Below are 25,435 nucleotides of genomic sequence, written 5' to 3'. Positions count from 1 at the left end.
ACCCCCTCTGCCGATCCAGGGAGGGCTGCAGACTACCACGTCTCCCCCAATACACGTGGAGTCGTCAGCACGTCTTTTCACCTGACAGTGAGGAGTTTCGCCAGGGGGACGTAGCACGTGGGAGGATCACGCTATTCCCCCCAGTTCCCCCTCCCCCCTGAACAGTTGCCCCAACGGACCAGAGGACGCACTAGTGCAGCAACCAGGACACATACCCACATCCAGCTTCTTACCTGCAGACACAGCCAATTGTGTCTGTAGGGACAGCCGACCAAGCCGGAGGCAACACGGGGATTCGAACCGGCGATCTCTGTGTTGGTAGGCAACAGAATAGACTGTCACACCACCCGAACGCCCCGAGTTTTACTCATTTTTGAGTAAAAGTTAGTACTTAGCACAACATGCCCATAAACAGGTACATAAAATAACAGGTACTTTGAAACCCTAAATAGCCAAGATCCATGAATAATTTGCACGGACATATTATCCAACCAAAATTCAGTCTTTTGACAACACTGCTACAACACCAATTTCCCCTCAATGCCTTTGGCGAATCTGTCTACCCTGTCAATCAACTTCCAGTGAGATGTCTTTTCTGCTTTGTATCTATGCAACTCTGTCCAACTTTGAAAGCAAGTGCTGATGTATGCATGAGTCTGGATCTGTATCACCACATACCACAGGTGAGCAAGCTGATGTTGAGCAAGGGCTGGTGGCGGAGGTCCGGCGGGTGGTGGCAGAGCATGGCATCCGGGCGTCGAACCCGCACCCCTTTCTCTTGGAGCCAGCTGACCAGCCGAAACAGCTTACAGTCACATTCATAAGGGTTGCTGCTCAGATCACTGAAGAACAGAGGAACGTGAGGTTGGTAAGTGGCACAGTGAGCAGAACCAGACACTTGCACCGATGAATCCACTTTTGGTAGGAAGGAAGGAGCAGGGGTGAGGAAGGAAAAGTTGATGGTGAAAGGAGACAGGATGGAAAAAAAGGGAGAGGGGAGATTATATGAATTATTATTATGACTTACATTTGAGTTAAATTGCACAGGTTGTCACATATCCTTTCTTCTATGGTAGTGATTTGGTTGTTGCTCAAATCTCTGATGGAAAGAAAGGAGGCAATGTCAAGACTTTATCCCCCTTTGAATCTGTTTAACACAAGTACATTCAGGGAAACTTTTCTTTCTTGACTCACCTGTCCTTTCTGTGACCTGTTCTTGAGCAAGCGCTCTTTCTGCCCTACCACCATGATCATTCAATTGGTCTATATATGGTGTCTGCTCATCTTTATAGGAGTTTTAGTCTGTACAGATTGATATTTCGCTTATAATTTGGTCAATAATGAAAATTGAGCTGTCCACCAGTATGGTTTTCTAAATAAGGAATTGTTTTTGCAACTCAAATTGTGACTTTCCTGATTGCTTAGATGTCTTTGACTAAAGAAGTCCAAGTCAAATAATGAGCTTGGGATGTAATCAAAAATTCCATGTCACATATTAATCTTAATACTGCCTTATATCCACATTAGTCCCTTGCAAATGCAAACAATCGTGTAAATTGATGCATCTTTTATCAAAGAAATCCATGAGGAACACATCTAGAGAGTTATTGGCGTTTTTCTGGAAACAACTTGTGCTGGAAATAACTTGCACATATGAATAAAAACCGAGAAACAAAACTTATTGAATAAGTTGACTTAAGACATAATGAGCGCAGGGTTGGGAAACTGACTAAGAGGGGTCCCCCCCCGACCTGGTGGCAACTTTGCAATATAACCAATAGCATCACACTGCCTGCATATATGTCCCTGCTTCAACCCTTCCCCTACTCTCTTCTCGCCCTAGCTTTGAAATCTCTTTCCAGGCACCTCTCCCTTCTTCCCATCCCCCTGGCTTTCTGCTTTGCTCCTCACTGCTCCTTCTTTTCCATTCTTTTCCTCCTCCCTCTCTCGCTCCCTGGTTAATCCAGTCGGCCTACATAATGGAGCCGTTGTGTGGTGGGTTTGGAAGGAACTGATGGAAACCGCAAGAGTCCTCACTCATCACACACCCAGACAAACACACACACGCACACACACACACACACACACACACATAAACGCCACAACATGCACAGATCCAGACACACACGCACAGACACACACGCGCAGCCACACACACACACACACACACACACACACACACACACACACACACACACACACACACACATAAACACCACAACATGCACAGATCCAGACACACACGCACAGACACACACGCGCAGCCACACACACATACATAAACGCCACAACATGCACAGATCCAGACACACACGCACAGACACACACGTGCAGACACACACACAGACACACACACACACACACACACACACATGCACACACATAAATGCCACCACATGCACAGATCCAGACACATGCGCACACACACACACAGACACACACGCACACTCACACATAAAGACACATATAAATGCCACCACATGCACAGATCCAGATACATATGTGCGCGCGCACACACACAGACACACACACACACACAGACACACACACACACAAAGACACACATAAATGCCACCACATGCACATATCCAGACACATATGCGCATACACACAGACACACCAACAAACACACATGTTCACAAATGCTGGGGGAGGGAGGGATAAAGTACTGGATGGAGGGCCAGAGCGATGGATAGATAGAGAGGGCTGATGGAGGGAGGTCTGGAAGCGGAACACTGGGAGCCTAGAGCAGTAAGCCATAATTGAACTTAATGGCTCTGTGATTGGTGTGTGCGTGGGTGTACGTGGCGCTCCCTACAGTGCAACCAGTCTCCTCCTGGGGTTTCCACCCACTTTAATCCAGACTAAACGAAGTTGCTCTCCCTCTTAGTTTTCCTCCTCCCCTCTCTCTCTTTATCTCCCCTACTCATTTAGAAACCCTATTGCCACACTAGGGCAAATTTGATTTGAGGCAGGGCTTGGAGAAAAATATAAGGAGACAAACAGTGCATCACAAATGATGACACAAACACAATATTTAACATAATGAGCAACAATAAACACAAAGGTCATGTCAGAGGTACATCTACATTGCTGGGCAGTTGCAGAGTTGCCTTAAGTGTGCAAAAGTGAAAAGCTCAATGACAAACACAAAACTGCAGAATAGGCAATACCTGCCATCATGACTGTATAAGGACTACTTCCTGTTAAGCCTATCAATAGCTGCAGAAACAAACGAGACTTTCAGTGTCTCAGTCCCTTTAGCAGGCACCTTAAAATGTCAACCTTGGGCCCCGGTCACCCTAGCATTTATGACAGCAATATTTTGCAGCGAAACGGAATAATCATTATTGGTGGATTTGCTTCCAGTAGTGAAATAATATCGTGCGATGCCTTCACATAGTTCAACTTTGGTAAACTCTGACATGCAAATTCTCACCGTCGACCAATAACAACACTGCTTTGACTGTGTTGACCTCTGAAAGGGCAGTCACACTGCAAAGTCCAAAATGGAAGAAGCTCTGTGTCACAGAGTCACAGAGTCACATCATCCAATTTTAAACAACTGCGCTTTGCCAGAATATAAATTGCTACACATAAAATATTCAGCATGGTTTTCAGTCGGTCATTAAGCAGGAGTAGATGAAACAACTAATTGTGTTCAGTATTTTTGGTCACCAAGCTTCCAGTACCAGAGGGTGTGCTCCAAGTATCGGGGCATCACACTGCTCAGCCCCCCTGGGAAAGTCTACTCTAGGGTGCTGGGAAGGAGGCTCCAACGACTGTTGAACCTCAGATCCAGGAGGAACAATGCGGATTCCATTCTGGCCGTGGAACAACGGACCACCTCCTTACCCTTGTGGAAGTGCTGAGGGAGGCATGGGAGTTTGACCAGCCAGTCTACATGTGTTTTGTGGACTTGGAGAAGGCTTACGACTGTGTACCCCGGGGCACTCTGTGGCGGGTACTGCGGGAATATGGGGTACCAGGGCAGTTGCTACAAGCCATCCGGTCCTTGTATAACCAAAGTAAGAGCTGTGTCAGCATTCTTGGCACTAAGTCAAACATGTTTTTGGTGGGTGTCGGACTCTGCCAAGGTTGTCCTTTGTCTCTGATTCTGTTCGTGATATTCATGGACAGGATCTCAAGGCACAGCCAAGGTGAGGAGTGTGTCCATTTTGGGAACCTCAGAATTACATCTCTGCTCTTTGCAGATGATGTGGTTTTGTTGGCTTCATCAGAACGTGACCTCCAGCGCACACTGGGGTGGTTTGCAGCGGAGTGTGAAATGGCCAGGATGACAGTCAGCACCTCCAAGTCTGAGGCCATGGTTTTCTACCGGAAAAACGGTGGGTTGCTCCCTTCGGGTTGGGGATGAGTTGTTGCCTCGAGTGTACGAGTTCAAGTATCTCGAAGTCTTGTTTATGGGTGAGGGTAGGATTGAGCAGGAGATTGACAGGCAGATTGGTGCAGCATCAGCAGTAATGCGGACGTTATACTGGACCACTGTCGTGAAGGGGGAGCTGAGCCGGAAGACAAAGCTCTCAATTTACCAGTCAATCTTAATTCCAACCCTCACCTATGGTAATGAGCTTTGGGTAGTGACTGAAAGGGTGAGATCACAGATACAAGCGGCTGAAATGAGTTTCCTCCGTAGGGTGTCTGGGCTCAGCCTTAGAGATGGGGTGAGGAGTTCGGGCATCCGGAGGGAGCTCGGAGTAGAGCTGCTGCTCCTTTGTGTCAAAAGGAGCCAGTTGAGGTGGTTCTGGCATCTGATTAGGAGCTTCCTGGGCGCCTTCCTATGGAGGTTTTCCAGGCATGTCCAACTGGGAGGAGACCCCGGGGTAGACCCAGAATTCGCTGGGGGGACTACATGTCCAATCTGGCCTGCGAACACCTTGGGATCCCCCAGGAGTAGCTGGAGAGCATTGCTGGGGAGAGGGATGTCTGGAGTGCCCTACTTAGCTTGCTGCCACCGCGACCCAACCACAGAGAAGCGGCTGATGATGAGATGAGATGAGATGCTTCCAGTGCCACAAGGACATGTGAAAAAAAAAGTCACTCTTTCTGTTTCTAATGTGACCAGGGCCAAAGGGTAGAAGATCATACTCCTGTAGAAGTTGATCAGGACAGCCCAGGATTGCACTGGCCTTCCTAGGGACTTGCTCACAATAAATGTTCAAGAGTTGGCCTGACTCATCCCAACATTTTGCTTGCTACTGGACAAGCTAGTGGGCCTGTTCCTATTGGACCAGCTGTGATTTTCCATACCAGACCACAATACAGAGAATAAAAAAGATTCAATGAAATTTCTGAAAAATACTGACATCACGGTTTTACAAACAATACATTTTCCTCAAACAGAAAAGTCAAGTCTCTTGCTGTCCTCTTCTGTTCTCCTCCCGATTCGCTTCTCTTCTGTAGAGTCCTGTCCTTTTTCTATTCTCAGCTTATGCAATTCCTTCTCCAATCAACCTTGCTCTGCTCTGCTCTGCAATAAGAAAATACTTTTACTATTTGTTATGGAAACTAGCCTTCCAGTCCTCTCCTCCCCTCGCTTCTCTTATCCCTTCCACCCACTCATCTCTCCTATCTCCCCCTCATATCATCTCATCTCTCCTCTCCTTTCCACTTCTTTATCTTCTACTCTCCTATCTTTTCCTCTCCTACACTGGATTTTCCCCAGTTTCACGTCTGTATTCCACTCACAGGATGGACAGTGGTCCGCAGCAGAAGACACCCCTGGGGAGAACATTGATCCTGTTTCCCTGAAGATATCTGACAGATAGAGAAAAGAAGAAGACAAAAAGATAGACAGACAGACAGACAGACAGGTAAATGTATAGATAGATAGATAGATAGATAGATAGATAGATAGATAGATAGATAGATAGATAGATAGATAGATAGATAGATAGATAGATAGATAGATAGATAGATAGATAGATAGATAGATAGATAGATAGATAGATAGATAGATAGATGATAGAATACATATACAAAAAACAAATATTACAAGACAATACATTAGTGCTGTGAAATATGGAAAATAATATTACCATAATAGTCATTCATTCACTATCCAAACTGCTTATCCTTACTCAGAGTATATTCATATGGAATTGTACATGGTATCGATGTATATCATGATATCTGCTTATATGTAATACCATAAAGACGACCGAATGTCTTAAAACTGTGGGCTACTGAGAGCTGCACAATTCTTTTAATATGAATACCATACTTTAAGAATTCAAATGAGGCTTGTCACACTGAACTAATTTGGTAAGGTAACATATAATATCAAACCCAAAACTAGCTTTCAAATGATAATCCCTTAAATATTTCAGAGCTGATTTTGGTAGACATTTTAGGGATTAAATTCTCACTATCATTAATTTAGTCAAACAAAACTGTGTATTACGATATGACCAAATGTGACTTTAATCCAGATACAATGCCATTATAAGACTTCTGGTTCCAGTTGTCAGCTGCGTTGTGTTTGTTTGTGGCCCTACTTTTTAACTTTTAACAACACCTTGAGACCTTTGGATTATTTTAATTGATTTTATGGTTTGCCTATTTTATGGATTTTTACCTGCTCATCGATTGCTGAACTGACTCCCTGCACTCCTGGTGAGAACCATGTGGACTCAACCCTCAGCTGACAGAGCTAATGGCTAACGGAGCTAACTTCCTTTTCTGTGAACATTGATCAATCAGTTTAATATTACTACGCCTTGCACACTACCTAAAAGCAACAAATGACATTCCTAACTTCAAGTATGATATCAAACAGCTCTCAGATGAACTGTGAAAAAAGGACTCTCTTTGATCACACTGCTGTTCGACCTCTTCCCATTACTGACCGTATTACCAGCAGACATCATTACCCTCACCGTCACCACAACAAACAATACGTCAATCAGTCCAATCTCTTCCTCAGTCCTCACAACCTATCACAAAGCAACATAATCTGAAACTGGTTTTGTTCAATATTCATTCACTCAATAACAAAAGCCTCATTCTGAATGAATTTATAACTGACAGTAACCTTGATTTGCTCTGCCTCACTGAAACCTGGCATAAACCCCTAGACTATTTCTCACTAAACTAGACGACACCGACAGGATTCACGTACATTGATAAACCTCGTCTTGAGAGGCGGGGAGGTGGTGTTGCTGCTGTTTACAGGAAGGACATTAAAACATCCACCAATTCCTGCAGCTCATTCTTTCAAACATCTTGCCTTCAAATTCTCTGGCCCCACTTCTTTGGTCACTGCTGTTATCTACCACCCCACCAACCCAAAATCCTCCTTTTTCTCAGAGTTCTCTGATTTTCTGACCCAGCTATGTGCCATCTCACCTTCCGTTCTCCTCCTGGGCGATTTTAGTATCCACACTGGTGACACTGACTGTAAATCTGCCATAGAACTGCTACAATGCTTCAACTTTACACAACATAACTTCCCCACTCACAGCTGTGGTCACATCTTGGATTTGGTCTGCTCCACTGGTCTCACAATACATTAACTCTTCAGCTTCAACCTCAGTATTTCTGACCACCTGGCAATCACCATGGACTTTTGACATCCCTACCCCCATCCCAAAAGTCAAACGCCTAATATCCTTCAGAAATCTCAAATCTATCTCCCCCTCAGCTCTTTCTGCCTCTCTTGCCAGTAAAATGTCTGCCTTCCCTCACCCGCTGTCTGATAATCCCTCCGATCTTATTAATGATTATTATGACACACTCTCCTCCTGTCTTGATCAGCTGGCCCCCATTAAAATCAAAACAGTCTTATTCACACACTCAGTTCTCTGGTATACTCCTGAACTCCCTCAAATGGACTCCCGTAAGTGCCAGCTCAAAAGACTGCAAGAAAACTGCTTTAACAGTGCATGTCCAAGCCTACACAGACTACCCTCAACAATAAAAAGATGCTCTCATCACAGCCCGGTCCACCTACTACTCACACCTCATACATTCTGGCTCAACAAACCCCAAAGCTCTCTTTTCCACAATAAACAAACTTCTCAAAGCCAGTGACAGTACCTCCAATTCCTTCACAGTTAACAAGTGCAACTCTTTACTTTAATTTTTCTAAACCATAATTGACACCATCTACAGCATCCTAACCACCTCCCCCGCCCTCCTTTACCACTCAGCCCCTGTCAAAGTTCTCCCCTGTGCCCCCAATGGAGCCGTCCAATCTTACGGTAGGAATGAGAAGCTCGACTTGTCTTCTGGATCCCATCCCATCCAACTTGTTAAGGGCTGTCTCCCAGCTATCTCCTCACTCATCATAGAAATCATTAACTCCTTCTTCAGCTCTGGTTCAGTCCCCAATACACTTAAACTGGCTGTTGTCACCCCCATCCTCAAAAAAACCTGGATTCAACCCTAATATCATGAGCAACTTCCAGCCCATCTCCAATATCCTCTTTCTGTCAAAAAATATTGGAAAGTGTTGTCGGCTCAACATCAACAACTGCACCTCCTTCACTGCTCCTCTGTCCCAAGGCATTCCCCAGGGTTCGGTGCTTGGTCCTCTTCTGTTAATCCTTTACATACTCCCCCATGGTAACATCATACATCGTCATGGTCTCCACCTCCACAGCTACAAAAATGAAGCGCAGCTCTACAGCTCCACTAAATCCATCACCACTACAACTTACTCCAGTCTGATCAACTGCCTCACTGAAATTAAATCATGGATACAAGCCAACTTCCTCAAACTAAATTGTGATAAATCTGATGTGATCATCATCGGTCCCAAATCCCTTACCAAAACCACTCACAACTTCGGTCTCACTATCAATAACTCCACTCTGTCTTTCTCCCCACACATCCACAACCTTGAAATCATTTTTGACAGCAACCTCTCCTTTGAACACCACATCAATCAAATCACCAGAACTGCCTTTTTATTCCTTGTAGAAAGCACAGCTCATCTTCGCCCATCACTCTCCCTCTCTGCTGCTGAAACTTTGATCCATGCCGTCGTCATATCCAGAATTGACTATTGCATCAGTATTCTCAATGGCTCATCATCCAAAGTCGTAAACAAACTCCAGTGCATCCAGAACTCTGCTGCTCGCCTGCTCACCCACTCTTGGTACATCACCCCTGTCCTCCAGAACCTTCACTGGCTCTCTGTCTCACAACGGATCCAATTTAAAGTCCTTCTCCTCACTCACATAGCCCTCCATAACCAGGCCCCCTCCTACCCTCACTGTCCTGCTCCACTACCATACTCCTTCCTGCAGCCTTCGCTCCTACAACGTCAACCTCCTGTCTCCACCACTAAGGACCAAACACCAAACCTGGGGCAACAGAGCCTTCTCTATAGCTGCCCCCTTTCTCTGGAGCTCCCTCCCCAAACACAGACTGCACTGATCTGTCCAAGTTAAAATTAATCAAAATTCACCTTTTCAGAATTGATTTTAATGTGTGATTAATGTTGTGTTATATGTTTTTGGTCCGTTGCTTTTATGTTTATTTTAACTTATGTAAAGCGTCTTTGTGTATCTTGAAACACACTCTATAAATAAAATGTATTATCATTATTATTAAGATGATAAACAAAATATTGAATTATTAACCAGCCCTACAATACACGTCTGTACACATCCTTAAACACAAGCACACACAAAACCATTGTGTTAAGTGTACTCACAGCTCTCGCAGGCCTGTAAGGCGGTCCAGCAGACTGGTATCAAGAGAGGGGATGTGGTTTCTCGACAGATCTCTGCAATAATTGAAACAGAAAAACTACAATAAGGATGCACTTGTGGGTCAAATTGTCCACAAACACACACACACACACACACACACACACACACACACACACACACACACACACACACACACACACACACACATCTCAACTTCAGTGTGTGCTACATAGGCCTGTCATGATAACTACTCCCCCCCACACCTTTTTCTCCCCAATTGTACTTAACCAATTACCCCACTCTTACGAGCTGTCCCAGTTGCTGCTCCACGCCCTCTGCTTATCCGGGGAGGGCTGCAGACTACCACATGCCTCCTCCAATACATGTGGAGTCGCCGGCCACTTCTTTTCACCTGACAGTGAGGATTTTCGCTAGGGGGACTTAGCATGTGGGAGGATCATGCTATTCCCCCCCAGTTCCCCCTCCCCCTTGGGACAGGTGCCCCAACTGACCAGAGAAGGCGCTAGTGCAGCAACCAGGACATATACCCACATCCAGCTTCCCATCCGCAGACACGACCAAATGTGTCTGTAGGGACGCCCGACCAAGCAGGAGGTAACACAGGGATTCAAACCAGCGATCCCCGTGTTGATAGGCAATGGAATTGACCACTAATGCTTTCTGGACATCCCTACGATAACTACTTTTGTTGGAGGATATATTGTCCCAGAAATTATTGCAATAAATTATATTATTGTAATTTTAAAACTTTTCTCTCCTCTCTCATTTTAACTTAAGCCCAAAATGTTCCCACATCAGAGCTGTGGAATGCAGCTTTGAAACCAAGTCCATTTGGACTTATTCTTCCAAACCTTCTGCTTGGAATTATGCAGTTGTCGGGAAAAACACCTATTAACCTTGAGTGAGTAACACATTATCTTCACTTCACCTGCTCACTCTTGCTGTGTGTGTGTGTGTGTGTGTGTGTGTGTGTGTGTGTGTGTGTGTGTGTGTGTGTATCATGTTTTTCTATCCTAATGGGGAAAAACCAGAAACCACCTACCTTGTGGGGCCATTTTATGGGGCCCCACAAGGAAAAGGGTCTATCTTAGGGTTAGGACTTGGTTTTAGGGTTAAGGTTAGAATTAGGGTTAGGTTAAGGTTAGGGTAAGGGTTAGAGTTAGGCATGTAGTTTGCGGGGTTAAGGTTAGGTTTAAGGGCTAGGAAATGAATGTAGTCAATGAGGGGGCCCCACAAGTACAGATTTGCGACTATGTGTGTGTGTGTGTGTGGAGGAGCTGCATGAACCTCGCCCCTGTGAAACTCTGACACACAGAACAGAGGAGAGGACAGAAGCAGTGTGACAAGAAATGACAGCTAAACATGACTCAGCATAGTGTTTTTTGTTGTTTTTTTTCCCCCTTCTGTTCATTCGGCTTAGGCGCTGTGAAAAAACGCTTAGGCGCTGCGCCCAAATCTTATCATGGTAGGGAAAACCCCGCTTGTTCTGGCATCACGTTAGCTAAAACGATGGGGACATTCCTAAGTAAACAAATGTGCATGTAACACAACTGGCAATATCGAGGTCAGCAAAAATGATTGAGGTCGTGTCCATTTATAGGATAAACTGATATCATAATTATCGTAACAGGCCTTGTGCTTACGCTTACGACACAAAAATGTGAGATGTTGAGACAAACATTGGCAGCAGAAAAAATACAGGCTGAGAGGAGGATAGCTATGACCAGAGATCTGAGAGGGACAGAGCTTGGCTAGGTGATTTTAATTTCCTATGTGGGGCTTCACTCCAAAGGCTAAGCTGCACGTGAGAGGGAGGAATGGAAAGAGAGCTTGAGAGAACTAAACAGACAGGGGGAGGATGGAGCTGGGGCAGAGGTTGAGAGTAGACAAAAAATAAAACTGTCTAATGTGTGTGTGTGTGTTGGGAGGTACTTCTTGGAGACACATGAGCCATTAATAGATAGACAAAATACAAAAATATTATCTAGAAGATGAAATCTGAACAAAGTGGTTCTTCATTACTTCCAAAACACACAAACTATGTTGTGGTTAATTTGCACACCAAAGCAGAAAAAAAACAAACAAAAACAACAACAAAACCAGTAAAGGCACTGCAACAGAAGCAACACCAGTACCTTTTATAGTGTATAGGAATGAAATTCTCTATCTCTGTCTTTCTCTCCCTCTGTTTCTCTTTAAATGTGTGTGTGTGTGTGTGTGTGTGTGTGTGGGTGGGTGGGTGGGTGGGTGTGCGCATGCGCGGATCAGGACACCCTTTCCCAAAAGGAAACATCTGTACATTCCAGGCAAGCTGTGTAAGAAAGTGGGAGAGAAAGAGAGAGAAGGAGAACGGGGGGGGGGGGGGGAAGACAGAAAAAAAGACAGAACCAGAAAAAGTGAAACAGATACACACAGAATTAAAGAGATGGGAAATGGTGTGTGTGTGTGTGTGAGAGAGAGAGAGAGAGAGAGAGAGAGAGAGAGAGAGAGAGAGAGAGAGAGAGAGAGAGAGAGAGAGAGAGAGAGAGAGAGAGAGAGAGAGAGAGAGAGATTTTGTGTGTTTGAAAAGCAGCTCTGGCCCAGATTTGGGTTCTTATGGATCTTGGCTTTTTTGCTCTGGTAAACCCATCAGCAGGGTAGCAGTAGGCAGCTCCTCCCCCTGGCTGATGATTAAGGCTTTAAGCTGATAATTCAACGTAATTATGTAATGCTGCTGCTCACACCCACAATATGAGTTTGTGTAGTGTATATATGCGTACCCCAAAACCTCTAATTTGATTTCCCCCCCATTAATCTTATAAGAAACACATCCCACACAAGGAGAGTAGAATAACAAGGACAAGCTGAAAGAAAAGATGACAACCAAAAATGTATCATGTATTATTATCATCAATTATATACTTCTATATTTTAAATACATACACTAATACTATTTGTACATATAGGATTGCTTATGGCATGAAAGAGGCTTGTACTGTCTCATAAAGAATTTACTTGAATCACTGGATTATATATAAATATATATATACATAAAATAATTTTTTTTGTCCATATAATGTGACCTTCACCAGGTCTATTAGCAACAGGCTCCTGTTTTCTCGGCTACCTCTGGACACATATGGTTCTGCTTTATACACACACACACACACACACACACACACACACACACACACACACACTGCACATATGGTTCTATTTTACTAACGGTGTGGTAATGATCTAACCACTCCTTATAAGGCCTGTCTGGTGCCACTTATTCTGAGCTGGAGGATGAGAGAAGGCGCGCACGCACACACGCACGCACACGCACGCACACACACACACACGCACGCACGCACGCACGCACGCAGACAGCCACACAAACACATAAATCATACTACATTTCTACCGAGGGCTGGGGGCAGGGAAAGACTGAGCGACAGTGGGCAGAGGAGTGGAGATGGACAAAAGGACAAAGAACGACATTTACAAAGGTAAGAATGGATAAGAGAAAGACTGGGTCAATCAGCAGTATTGAGGACATCGACGGGACTTCTTCATTTTCTCCTCCGGCCAAATATGATGTCAAAAGAGCATATAGTCTAGGTGAGAGCATTAGGGCTGTCCCAAATACTTTTATTTTGGTGTATTCAAAGCTTCGCTACGACGGGGCGGCATCTCACCAAACTAGCTGTAAGTCACACCCTATGACGTTGCACTGGGCGTAGAAGAGACGAAAGCTAGCATGCTACATTCACGTGGACACCGGATGTCCTTATTGTGGATGAGAGCAGCACGGTAAAATCAGACGGCAAATTATGCCGACAATGTCACACAGCACTGCCGTCCAAAGTTATAATAGTTAGGTGGCAGTTTTTCATTACTACACAAACTAAAACACAATGTTACGTACGTGGTGTGGGCATGAGTATTATAAAATATAATTATATAAAACAAACACAAAACAATTTTGTACAATATAATTTATTTTGATTATCTCAGGTGTATTTTGAGAGTAATTATTTCAGTATGATTTTAAATTGAATTGCTCATTTAGTTCACCATTAAGCTAAATTTTATATTAAAGGGCCCTATGATGGTCTGGCGGCCTGTCCAGGGTGTGTCCCCACCTGCCGCCCAATGGCTGCTGGGATAGGCTCCAGTATCCCCGTGACCCGGAAAGCAGGATAAGCGGTTTGGATAATGAATGAATAAATGAATTAATAATTTTTTTTCTGCAAACAATACAACATCACCATAGCAACCCATCATCCTATACTGTTTTTTTTTGTTTTTTGTTTTGCTGTCCTGCCAGCTCCATCGCGCAGTTTGTTTTTCTCGCACTGTATTGCCAACTGCCATTTACTGTCTCCCGGAAAAGAAAAAAAAATCGAATACTGACTTTGCCGTTGATTACCATTCCGTTCAGCCCTAGAGAGCATGTCTCTAAACTGGTCAAAATAATCAAAACAGGCAGCAAACACTGAGAGTGCAGAGAACGATGGAACGCAGAACAGATCGATATCTGTATCACATTGATTGTTTCAGGGGTCCGATCTGCTGTGAGAGAAGGCCCTCGCTCCACTAACCCACTAAACACAAACCACCCTGTGGTTCTTTTCATCCTCGTTGGTCCTACCTCCCTGTTCCCCCACTTTCCCTCCTCTACCCACTTCCCTAATTTTCTCTCCACCACCAAGTCCTTCTTCCTCTCGCTGGCTGCTCCACTTTGTTTATACTTGGAGACCGGGCAGAGCAGCAGCAGTTGGAGAGGAAGAGGCAAATTTAGGAGGAGAGAGAAAAGGACAGGAAGTAGAAAGGGGAAGTTGAGGGGTTTTGTTAAAGTCGGGCCAAAATTGACACACTAAACTGAAATGCTCACATCTTCTAACATCACTTATCTTTCGACTGAAAAATAAATGTAAGTTGAACTAGGTTTTTCTTTCTTTTCTCCTCTCAGCCTCACTTTTTTTTCTGGTAGACATGATGTCATCAGACACTTTTATTTACATACAGCAAATCAGGTCAAATCATCAAAACGAAACTCCGCCCACTTTTAATGTCACTCAAGTGTCAGCTCATGAATACCAATTAGGGTTAGGCCACGCCCTCACAGTTCTTGAGAAGAATGAGAACATTTACGGACAGCGACATAAAAAACCCCACAGTACTATTCATTTACAAAAACAATTGTTGCTTAATTATGTCATCTTCAAGGTTTTTAGACATGAAAAGTTATATCTGATTACTCCAACTTTAAAGAAGGGAGTCAATGGGGACAGGAGTAGAAGGGGGCCAGAAGGAGCTATGTAAATAAGGAGGTATGGGGGATAAAGTAGAAACGGAGGACCCAGTGGTGTGGCATACGGGGCCATACTGTGGGTTGCTTGCCTAATACCCTGTCTTCTTAATTTTTCAGGTTGGCATATCTCCCATCAAAGAGGCTGGCAGGACCTGATCCTTGTGCCCGAGCCAGAGAGCTAAAAAAAACAAAAAAACAAAACAAAACAAAACGAGAGGGGCCCCTTTTCTTGTGAGTCTCTAGTGGGACATTTACTGCGCACTTTCGCGGGCATGAAAGGGAGGTGGGGGGTTGGAAGTTGTAAATATTGGAGGAAAGTATGGAAGAAGAGGGTTGGTCTAAAACTTACTACACTTTCCTTCACAATCTCCCTGGGTGGGTCAAAAATACACACTTTCTTTTTTTCCTCAACTCTCCCTCTTTAGAACATTCTGTCCATTTTTCCAGCTGCTGTTGCCTGGGTTGTCTGGTTTCCAACTGGCGAGTCAGGGGCAGCTGTGCACAGCAGTTTTAACACACGCAAAAACTGACAAACACACGCATGCACTAACCCCCCCCCACACACACACACACGCACTAACACACACTCCCACTTGCATTCTATCAATAAATGCAGTCAAAAAGGCCACACAGAACAACACACATAACTTAACTTTTCTTTTTAGTCAGCAGAAGGAGGACGGATGATGCCCGGCTAATGGGTAAAATGTATTAACAATCGGCTTCAGAGATTGTGTATTTCCCTGCTTTTGAAAAGAGCTGCTAATGAGTCCTTTAGACATCCAGCAATTGGGCTACGCTAGGCTAAATTCAGAGTTCATCATACCTTCAAACTGCATGCACAGACTTTAAAAGAGTATGCACGAGTTTGTCTTACTCTATGTAAGTAGGACACTTAGTAAAAAAAAAAAAAAAGCCCAGAAACCGAACAATCCTTTTAAAATCTGAGTTATAAGCATTTGCATGACGCAGGACCGAGTGTGATTCACAGTCATGGCACATTGCGTAATACCTCCCATTCTGAATCCTCCATTTCTGTATATGCTGACTCCCTGCACTAACGAAGAATTTAAATTTGAGATTCATAGATGCAAACACACAGACACAAACATGCACATCACATTAAGACACACATGCAACACAGACACATGCAACACGTGGAAAAAACAGACACACATGCTCACAAGGGGAGAAGTCTTTACGCTAACAGCCTCTGCGTTAAATTGAAGTCAAGAAAATCAAATCATTACTCTCTCCAATCGTCACCATTTTATGGTGAAGAGATAATAAAGTTCAGTGGAATGAGAAGAAGAAGGAGGAGTGGTCGTTTGGGTTTTTCAGGCTGGAGTGGCTGACATACACAGGTTTACACTATAGTGTACACTTATTAAGATGGACCTGAAGGTCCTGCTTCTATTTTGGCGGATTTTTTCCCCCTTGTCATTTGGTCTCGTAGAGAATGCGTTTTGATTTCTCAAAGGCGTCTTATTGTTTCCAAATGGGGCTGCAGTGAATGAACACCTCATTGCCACTTGCCACTCACTTTGGTCCACCTGTACAGACAAGGACTGGTCTGGTCAATATATTGTCTCACCACTTTGCCCTGCTGACAGGGCCAATCGGAGGGCCAATGGACAATATTTGACATGAGTAACTGATGCCAAAAAAAACCTGTTTACTGATATTTGCTAAATTACTATGTCATTGTTTGAATCAAAATGGGTCAAGTACAGAGTACATGACAGCTGGAAGGCTTAACTTCTCTCGAAGAGGGCCGGGGTCCTCATCAACACCTTCTTTAATTCAGCTTTCTCCTCTGCCCATCAACCTCTTTTCCCACACTAATTAACGATACAAAGAAAACTCGTGTTGTTAAGAACATTATTTTCAGAAAAAAATGTAAAGGGAACAAAGGGGCTCTTGTGCATATTTGTGCACATTTTTCCCCTTATGAGAGAGTTTCGTTTATTTCTGAGATTCTCTTGGTACTTTTCTTTTTTCACCTCTAGATATAGATACCACTCATATACGAGTCAAACTCTTAATTAATCTGCCATCATTTCTTCTGTATCAAACATATACACTCATGAATTACTGTATGTATCAAACAGAACCACAACATTAATAGGTAGCCATGTTAAAATACAGTAATTTCAAAAATGTACTTAGGATTTAGAGGGTTTTCAGTTGATTAATTTGTCCTCAATGATACCCTAAGTCAGAACTCTTTTTTTCCCCTCCCTTTTTTCTCCCCGATTGTACTTGGCCAATTACCCCACTCTCTGAGGCCGTCCCGGTCGCTGCTCCAACCGCCTCTGCTGATCCGGGGAGGGCTGCAGACTACCACATGTCTCCTCCGATACATATGGAGTCACCAGCTGCCTCTTTTCACCTGACAGTGAGGAGTTTCACCAGGGGGAATGTAGCGTGTAGGAGGATTTCACTATTACCCCCCAGTTCCCCTCCACACCCTGACGAGGCGTCCCAACTGACCAGAGGACGGCACTAGTGTAGCGACCAGAACACACACCCACATCCGGCTTCCCACCCGCAGACACGGCCAATTGTGTCTGTACGGACGCCTGACCAAGCCGGAGTTAACACAGGGGATTCGAACCGGCAATCCCCGTGTTGGTAGGCAACAGAATAGACCCGCCACGCTATCTGGACAGTTTAATAAGGAGCTCATTTTGAACTGGGGAGAAATTATTGAGGGTAAAGCTTAAAATCTTAATTCTTTACACTTTCATCCACTAAGTACCACTTTGTTGTGGTATGTTCTACTATCTCATAGCTAGACTCTAACCCACGGCTTTAGCCTAGTAAAAGCAAGCCTGAATATACACTGATAAAAAAAAACAATGTACAGGGATATTCACAAGCCTTGCGCTTCCTTGCACTAAATACAAGACCATTTTGTACCATGTGTGTCTGTGCACTTTGTGTACTGACGTCCCTATGTGAGCTGTTGATATGCACCTGCATCGCCATCACCGAGACAAATCCCAGGAGATCGATTGTAGTTGGCAGATTAAGTGATTCTGATTTCACAGCCCTTCCGGCTGTCTAAGTCTGTCTGCTGTGCTCTTTCTTCATCTCCTTTTAGGCTTTGTGCCCAGGAGGGAATTTAAAAGGAAAAATATGCAAACCACAGTGGCACTGATACACATAAACACAGACATCACTTTGTTCCTCTTGAATTTTGTACAGAGTTGGAATACATTTACTAACTGTGCTATGGGATGCATGCGTGTGTGTGTGTGTGTGTGTGTGTGAGAGAGAGAGAGAGAGAGAGAAACAGAGAGCGTGACAGTGAGAGTGTATTTGTGCATGTGTATGAAGAAAAAGACAGACAGACAAGAGCGACAGTCAGTGACAACAGACCTAAAAGCTTTCAGAAAGTAATCAGCAGTCAAACAATTCAAAAACTTGCAAAACTTTCTGAGATACACATGATATTGCAATAAGGTAGGAAGCAGTGAAAAATATCAATAGCATATTTGAAATATTGGCAAAAATATCTAAATTGTAAAAATCAAAGCAAGATATCGACCCACCCCAAGAGGGTTTTTTTTTTTCATTTTATTTCGACTGTAAAAAATGCAGACAAAGAATTTAGAAAATTACTAAAGATCTGGTACAATGCCACCAGGTACACAGGCAACAACCCTATACAAGCTATTTCATATTCTAGCCAGTTATGACAAGGATTCATTAAGGCACCTGGGGTTATTTAACAAATTGGTTTAAGCTGGTCTATGTGTACTGGAAATAAGTGTGGCATTAAAACTATCAACAAAAGAAAAATTTGAGAAAATTAAAAGTCCTGCTCTATACAGATGACCTACCGTTTCACATTTCAATATATTGTTATATATAATGATACTTCAAACATCAGGATGTATTGCAACATTTGGAAAATATTGCAAACATTTTTAAAAATGTAAAAAAGGAAACACCTGAGTATGCATAATATCAGTGTGTCAAGAGCAATAGCCAGTGTTTTGCTCTTGTTTTGTGGTTCTGCACAGTCCTGTTGGCAACACTGCACCTGCCACCATGTAGTCGGAGATGTAAACAAGGTTCAAGGTTTCTTTATTTGTATCCAAGGGTAAATTTGTTGTGCAGACAGGAGAGTCAGCACTCCGACAACACAATGAAGCAGTGTCGCTGCCATTCCTCTTTGTGTGTTATCGTAGGAACTGATGCCATGTTTTTCAAAGTCAATACTGTGAAAGACAGAATGGTGATATTAAAGTGCATCGATATTTTCTAACACCCCTACACTGAACATTTTAGAAAACAGCACTAACCAGCAATAAAATGTGGGAAACGCCTGAAAAATACTAACCCCCACTTTACCCCCACAGCCTTAGGGCCAGAGCATAGATATATAAACTAAGCAAGCATCAACCAAATTATATCAAATCAAAAGCAAAACTAAAGGAGTGCACTCAGTAGAGTGCAGATCCCACCAGGCGTATCTCCCATTCCCTGGTGTTCAGGCCTAGGTGAAAAACCAGCCGAGGGGTTAGCACTCAGTTGCGGTATAAAACAGGTTTTTCAAAGGTTTTGAATCACCGCAACCACAAGAGGTCCTCGATCATGCGGTCAAAACTGTGCACAAAATTATTAGAATGCCCAGACATCGTAGCAGTCTATTCCGTTGCCTAACAACATGGAGATCACCAGTTCAAATCCTCATGTTACCTCCGGTTTCGTCGGGCGTCCCTACACACACAATTAGCCGTGTCTGCAGGTGGGAAGCTGCAGACACGTGCGCTACATCCCCCTGGTGAAACTCCTCACTGTCAGGTGAAAAGAAGCGGGCTGGCGACTCCACATGCATCAGAGGAGGCATGTGGTAGTCTGCAGCCCTCCCTGGACCAGCAAAGGGGGTGGAGCAGCGATTGGGATGGCGCGGAAGTGTGGGGTAATTGGCCGAGTACAACTGGAAGAAAAAACGGCGAAAAAGAATCCTCCCCAAAAAACAAAAAAAAATTATTAGGCTGACAGGCCCAGTAGTATGCGAGATTAGCAGCGGATTATACATGTACACGGAAAGAAAAACCAGTTTTTTTTTCTGCCATTACAACACTTTTACGCAGTGCCCGATTCAAATGAATGGGAAATATTGAAAAAAGGTTTTGCGGTGCTCAAGCTAAAAAATCTACCTAATAAAATGTTTCGCCTGTCAGTCTGTGGATGTGGCAGCTTCCTAGGTGGACCCTCACATGAATGCGACCAAGTCTAATATGAACTTCCATCCATCCATCCATTATCCAAACCACTTATCCTGCTCGCTCAGGGTTGCGAGGCTGCTGGAGCCTATCCCAGCAGTCATAGGGCGGCAGGTGGGGAGACACCCTGGACAGGCCCCCAGGCATCACAGGGCATATATATTATATATATATATATATAAAATTTGTTAAAAGAAACACTCAACAGTAGGGATAGTGCTCAACAAATAAGGAGCAAAATAATCCAGTTAGTCAAGTACTTGACTAACTGGATTTTATGTATATACATATGTGTGTGGTGTGTGTGTGTGTGTGTGTGTGTGTGTGTGTGTTGGCAATATCTCTAAGACTGAGTCCAGACACCCTACGAAGGAAACTCATTTCACCCGCTTGTATCCGCGATCGCACCCTTTCGGTCACAACCCAAAGCTCATGACCATAGGTGAGGGTTGGAACCAAGATTGACTGGTAAAATTGACAGCTTTGCTTTCCGACTCAGCTCCATCTTCATCACAGCGGTCTGGTACAATGTCCGCATTACTGCTGATGCTGCACCAGTCTGCCTGTCAATCTCCCAAACCATACTACCCTCACTCGTGAACAAGACCCCAAGATACTTGAACTCCTTCACTTGAGGCAACAACTCATCCCCAACCCGGAGGGAGCAATCCACCATTTTCCAGTAGAGAACCATGGTCTCAGATATGCAGGTGCTGACTCTCATCCCGGCCACTTCACACTCAGCTGCAAACTGCCCCAGTGCACGGTGGAGGTCGTGTTCTGATGAAGCCAACAAAACTGCATCATCTGCAAAGAGCAGAGATGCAATTCTGAGGTTCCCAAAATGGGACACACTCCTCACCTTGACTGCGCCTTGAGATCCCGTCCATGGATATCACCAACAGAATTGGAGACAAGGGACAACCTTGGCAGAGTCCGACACCCACCGGAAAACGGGTTTGACTTTGTGCTGACATTTCGGACACAGCTCTCTGGCTTGTAGCAACTGCCCTGGTACCCCCATACTCCCACAGTACCCCCCACAGAGTGCCCCGTGGTACACGGTCGTAAGCCTTCTCCAAGTCCACAAACATATGTAGACTGGGCTGGTCAAACTGCCATGCCCCCCCTCAGGACTTCGGCAAGGGTAAAGAGTTGGTCCGTTGTTCCACGGCCAGGACGGAATCCGCATTGTTCCTCCTGGATTTGAAGTTTAACAATCGATTCGAGCCTCCTTTCCAGCACCCTAGAGTAGACTTTCCCAGGGAGGTTGAGCAATGTAATGCCCCGATAATTGGAGAACACCCTCCGGCCCCCTTTTTAAATATGGGAACCACCACCCCAGTCTGCCACTCCACAGGTACTGTCCCTGACCTCCATGTGACATTGAAGAGGTGTGTCAGCCAAGACAGCCCAACAATGTCCAAAGACTTCAGCATCTCAGGGCGACTCTCATCCACACCTGGCGCCTTGCCACTGAGGAGCTTCTTAACTACCTCAAATACCCTCTGCCAGGGATATGGGTGGGGTTTCCCCTGAGTCTTCAGACTCAACCTCCTCCACTGAGGACATGTTAGCTGGGTTCAGGAGCTCCTCAAAGTGTTCTTTCCACCGCTCGACAACATCCCAGTCCGGGTCCAACAGTTCTCCCTAACCGGCTGAAACACAGCCTGAGTCAAGCCCTGCTTCCCTTTCCAATTTCAGCCTTAGAGATAAGGTGAGGAGCTCTGACCTCCGGAGGGAGCTTGGAATAGAGCCGCTGCTCCTTCGCATCAAAAGGAGCCAGTTGAGGTGGTTAGGGCATCTGATTAGGATGTCTCCTGGGCACCTTCCTTTGGAGGGTTACTGGGCATGGCCAACTGGGAGGAGACCCCGGAGTAGACCCAGAACTCGCTGGAGGGACTACATGTCCGATCTGGCCTGTGAACACCTTGGGATCCCTCAGGAGGAAGCTGGAGGGCATTTCTGGGGAGAGGGACATCTGGAGTGCCCTACTTAGCTTGCTGTCACCGCAACCTGACCCCAGAGAAGCAGCTGAAGATGAATAAATGCAGGCAATAAATCAAAAATCAAATTTAGACTATTTCTCTGCACTGAAGACCTCCTATTTTTTTCTAGGACAGAGCAATTAACTTCGCCATAGTCCATCCATCCATCCATTATCGGAACCACTTAACCTGCTCTCAGGGTCACGGGGATGCTGGAGCCTATCCCAGCAGCCATTTTAATAAAATGTTGAAATCGAAAGTGGATGTGTTAATATAGTTCAAAGATCGAGATTTTTAATATTACATTCAAGCTGTTCAATTGGGAATGTAGATTAGTCATATAATTGATTATGCTTTCACTTTCCAAAAAGAAAAGGTTCGCTAGGTGACCATTTTGATCACTGTCTAGTAGCTCTGCCTTCGCCAATGCTCTGGAAAACCATAGTCAGGTAAAGACAGAGAGAGTGAGAGCGAGAGAGCGAGAGAGAACAGCAGTGGTCAAGCAAGCTAGAGTGAATGAAGAGAGGGAGTGGCATTAGTAAGAACAAATGTTTTTCAAGGTTTTGAATCACTGTAACCATGAGAGGTTCTTGAAGTCATAACTGTGCACATAAAAATATGAGGCTGATAGGTCTAGTAGTATGAGAGATTAGCTGCGGACACACACACACACACAAACATGCGACAAAATTTATAATCCCCTCTAGACTACCACCTGGCGGAGGGTAATTACATCCGCTATTGGAGCACACAAACAAAATTACAGAGTGAAATGCAAAGATCTCTGTCCCTAAACAGACAGTACACTGTCGCAGAGTATCTGGCCACAGTGACAGATAAAAACTGAGACAACTTTCTCATTTTGGGAACACTGCCCATTCAACTCTCAGTGCTCTACATTGCTGCGCAAAATGCATCTGGATTACACAGTCAGCGTTACAGTGGGTGATCACCCCTTTAGAGGACCATGCAAAGATTTATTTGCTGATTGACAGCCAGAAAAAGCACATTTGTTGACATGGCCAGCTTTATTTAGAAATCACAAATATTTCCTGCTTTTGTGTATGCAAGACTTTTTTTAAAGTATGGAACTGGTGTCGGTGTTGGGATACTACCTTATTGCTTGGTATTGAATGGAAAAGAAAATCAGTGGTATCGCCCATCCCTACAGTACAGGGCACGGGCTCACACGCCTTATATCTTTCCCACCTGCATTCCGCGAAGACCCGTCCTACTCTGCCTCTGATTGGCTAGTACTTGTTTCCTTCGTTGGTTAGATTGGTTAGGTTTAGGCATGAGGAGTGAGATGGTTAGGGTTAGAATATCAGGGTCAGGGCCAATCAGAGGCAGAGTAGGATGCAGTAGGGATGTCTTCTCAGACTGCAGGCGGGGGGAAAAAAATAGCGCTATAGACAAAAACCTGCTAAATTTCAGACATACCGATGCAACCAAAAGGCTTAGTCGCACTTGACAGATTTTTGGTCGCATGTGGAACCCTTGTGTGTGTGTGTGTGTGTGTGTGTGTGTGTGTGTGTGTGTGTGCGTGCGTGTGTGTGTGTGTGTGTGTGTGCGTGCGTGTGCGGTGTGCGTGCGCGGCGCACTTTGGGAGAGACCTAGAGAAAGTAAGTGAGTGTCTCTATGTTTGTACCTCTGGGTGGAATGTAAGAAAGTCAGACTATGTCTGTGTGTGAGTGTGTGTTGTGAAAAAAGAGAGTCTCGGTGTTTCCCATACATGGGAAATGGGACTCCTATATATCTTTGGAGTCCCATTTCAGCAATTTTCAACTATTTCTCCTTTTTTTTTTGAATTTGTCAGAAAAAAAATGCTATCTGCAATCGATGACCAAAAGCGACCATCTCCCTCTACCAAACCCCTGTTCACTCTGCTTCTGCATGCTCTGCGTGTGTGAAGGGGGACATACACAATCGCACGTAGCGTTTTTAGTGGGCACCCGCTGCTTGTAATGCAATTCTTCTCCTGACTTTGGAATTCACATGCCCTTACGTCCCCATGGTAACTGTGCTGCACATCAGCATTGGCACCTGTTTTCTCTTTGGGCTATCGCAATTAGAAAGATGAACTAATTAGGTTAGCTACCGAGAGAGAGAGTATGTGTGTGGTGTGTGTGTGTGTGTGTGTGTGTGTGTGTGTGTGTGTGTGTGTGTGTGTGTGTGTGTGTGTGTGAGAGAGAGAGAGAGAAGAGACAGAGACAGAGAGAGCGACAGCGAGAGAGAGAAAGCGACAGACAGAGAGAAAGGGTGAAACACATCCACATTAAAGTCTGCCTGCTGTTTTTTACCTGGTTCTTTACACACCATGAAATGCACGCACACACACACACACACACACACCACACACACACACACACACACACACACACACACTGGACTCCTTGCAGAAACATTACCTCCACTCCCAATTCAGTGGGTTAATCATGAACTAGGAAATCCAGAAATCCAACCAAGAGTTAGAAACTATTGAGATTACTGAGCACACTGACATACAGCCCAGCACCAAACAGAGTGAGAGGACATCTTCCTCTCTTCCCTTCTCTCTCTGTCAATCTTCCCCCTTCAACTACTCTCTCTCTCTCTCTCTCTCTCTCTCTCTCTCTCGTCTCTCTCTCATCTCTCTCTCTCTCTCTCTCTCTCTCTCTCTCTCTCTCTCTCTCTCTCTCTCTCTCTCTCTCTCTCTCTCTCTTACTTTCGCTCTCTGTCTTATTTGCGATTGTCGGGAATGTCTGTGTCTTTGTGACTGATGTCAGTGGTTGCTATTGCTATAGCAACACAACAAATCCGCCCTTACATATGGTCAGGAAATTCAAGCTTTCCATTCTCAGCACATTAAATGCAGTCTGTTAGTGTATGTGCGTGTGTGTGTGTGTGTGTGTATGTGTGTTTGTGTGTGTGAAACTGTGTGTGTGAGAAACTATGTCTGAAACTGTGTGTGTGTGTGAGAAACTGTGTGTGTGTGTGCGTGTGCGTGTGTGTGTGAGAAATTGTGTGTATGTGTGTGTTTGAGAAACTGTATGTGTGTGTGTGTGTGTGTGTGTGTGTGTGTGTGTGTGTGTGTGTGTGTGTGTGTGTGTGTGTGTGTGTGTGTGAAACGGTGTGTGTGAATCTGTGTGTGTGTGTGTGTGTGTGCACGTGCGGCGCGCGCTTTGGAAATGGAGAAAAGTCTGTTGAGAAACTGCAAGTGAAAGTGTGTTTGAACGTGTGTGTTTT

General features: G+C 44.6%; 1 protein-coding gene across 1 annotated transcript in view; it reads right to left on the bottom strand.

Moving 5' to 3' along the window:
* The window catches only part of pkd1a (polycystic kidney disease 1a), a 117,231-nt gene that overhangs the window by 89,253 nt on the left and 2,543 nt on the right, over positions 1–25,435 (bottom strand). The window contains 4 exon segments of the mRNA XM_056279536.1: positions 679–842; positions 1,028–1,099; positions 5,710–5,778; positions 9,683–9,754. Coding sequence (XP_056135511.1) covers positions 679–842; positions 1,028–1,099; positions 5,710–5,778; positions 9,683–9,754 — 377 coding nt within the window.

This window comes from Lampris incognitus, chromosome 5 (genome assembly GCF_029633865.1).
Source record: "Lampris incognitus isolate fLamInc1 chromosome 5, fLamInc1.hap2, whole genome shotgun sequence".
NCBI classification, from domain to species: Eukaryota; Metazoa; Chordata; class Actinopteri; order Lampriformes; family Lampridae; genus Lampris; species Lampris incognitus.
Note: the sequence above shows the minus strand (reverse complement) of the source record. Positions and strands in the feature narration are given on the sequence as shown.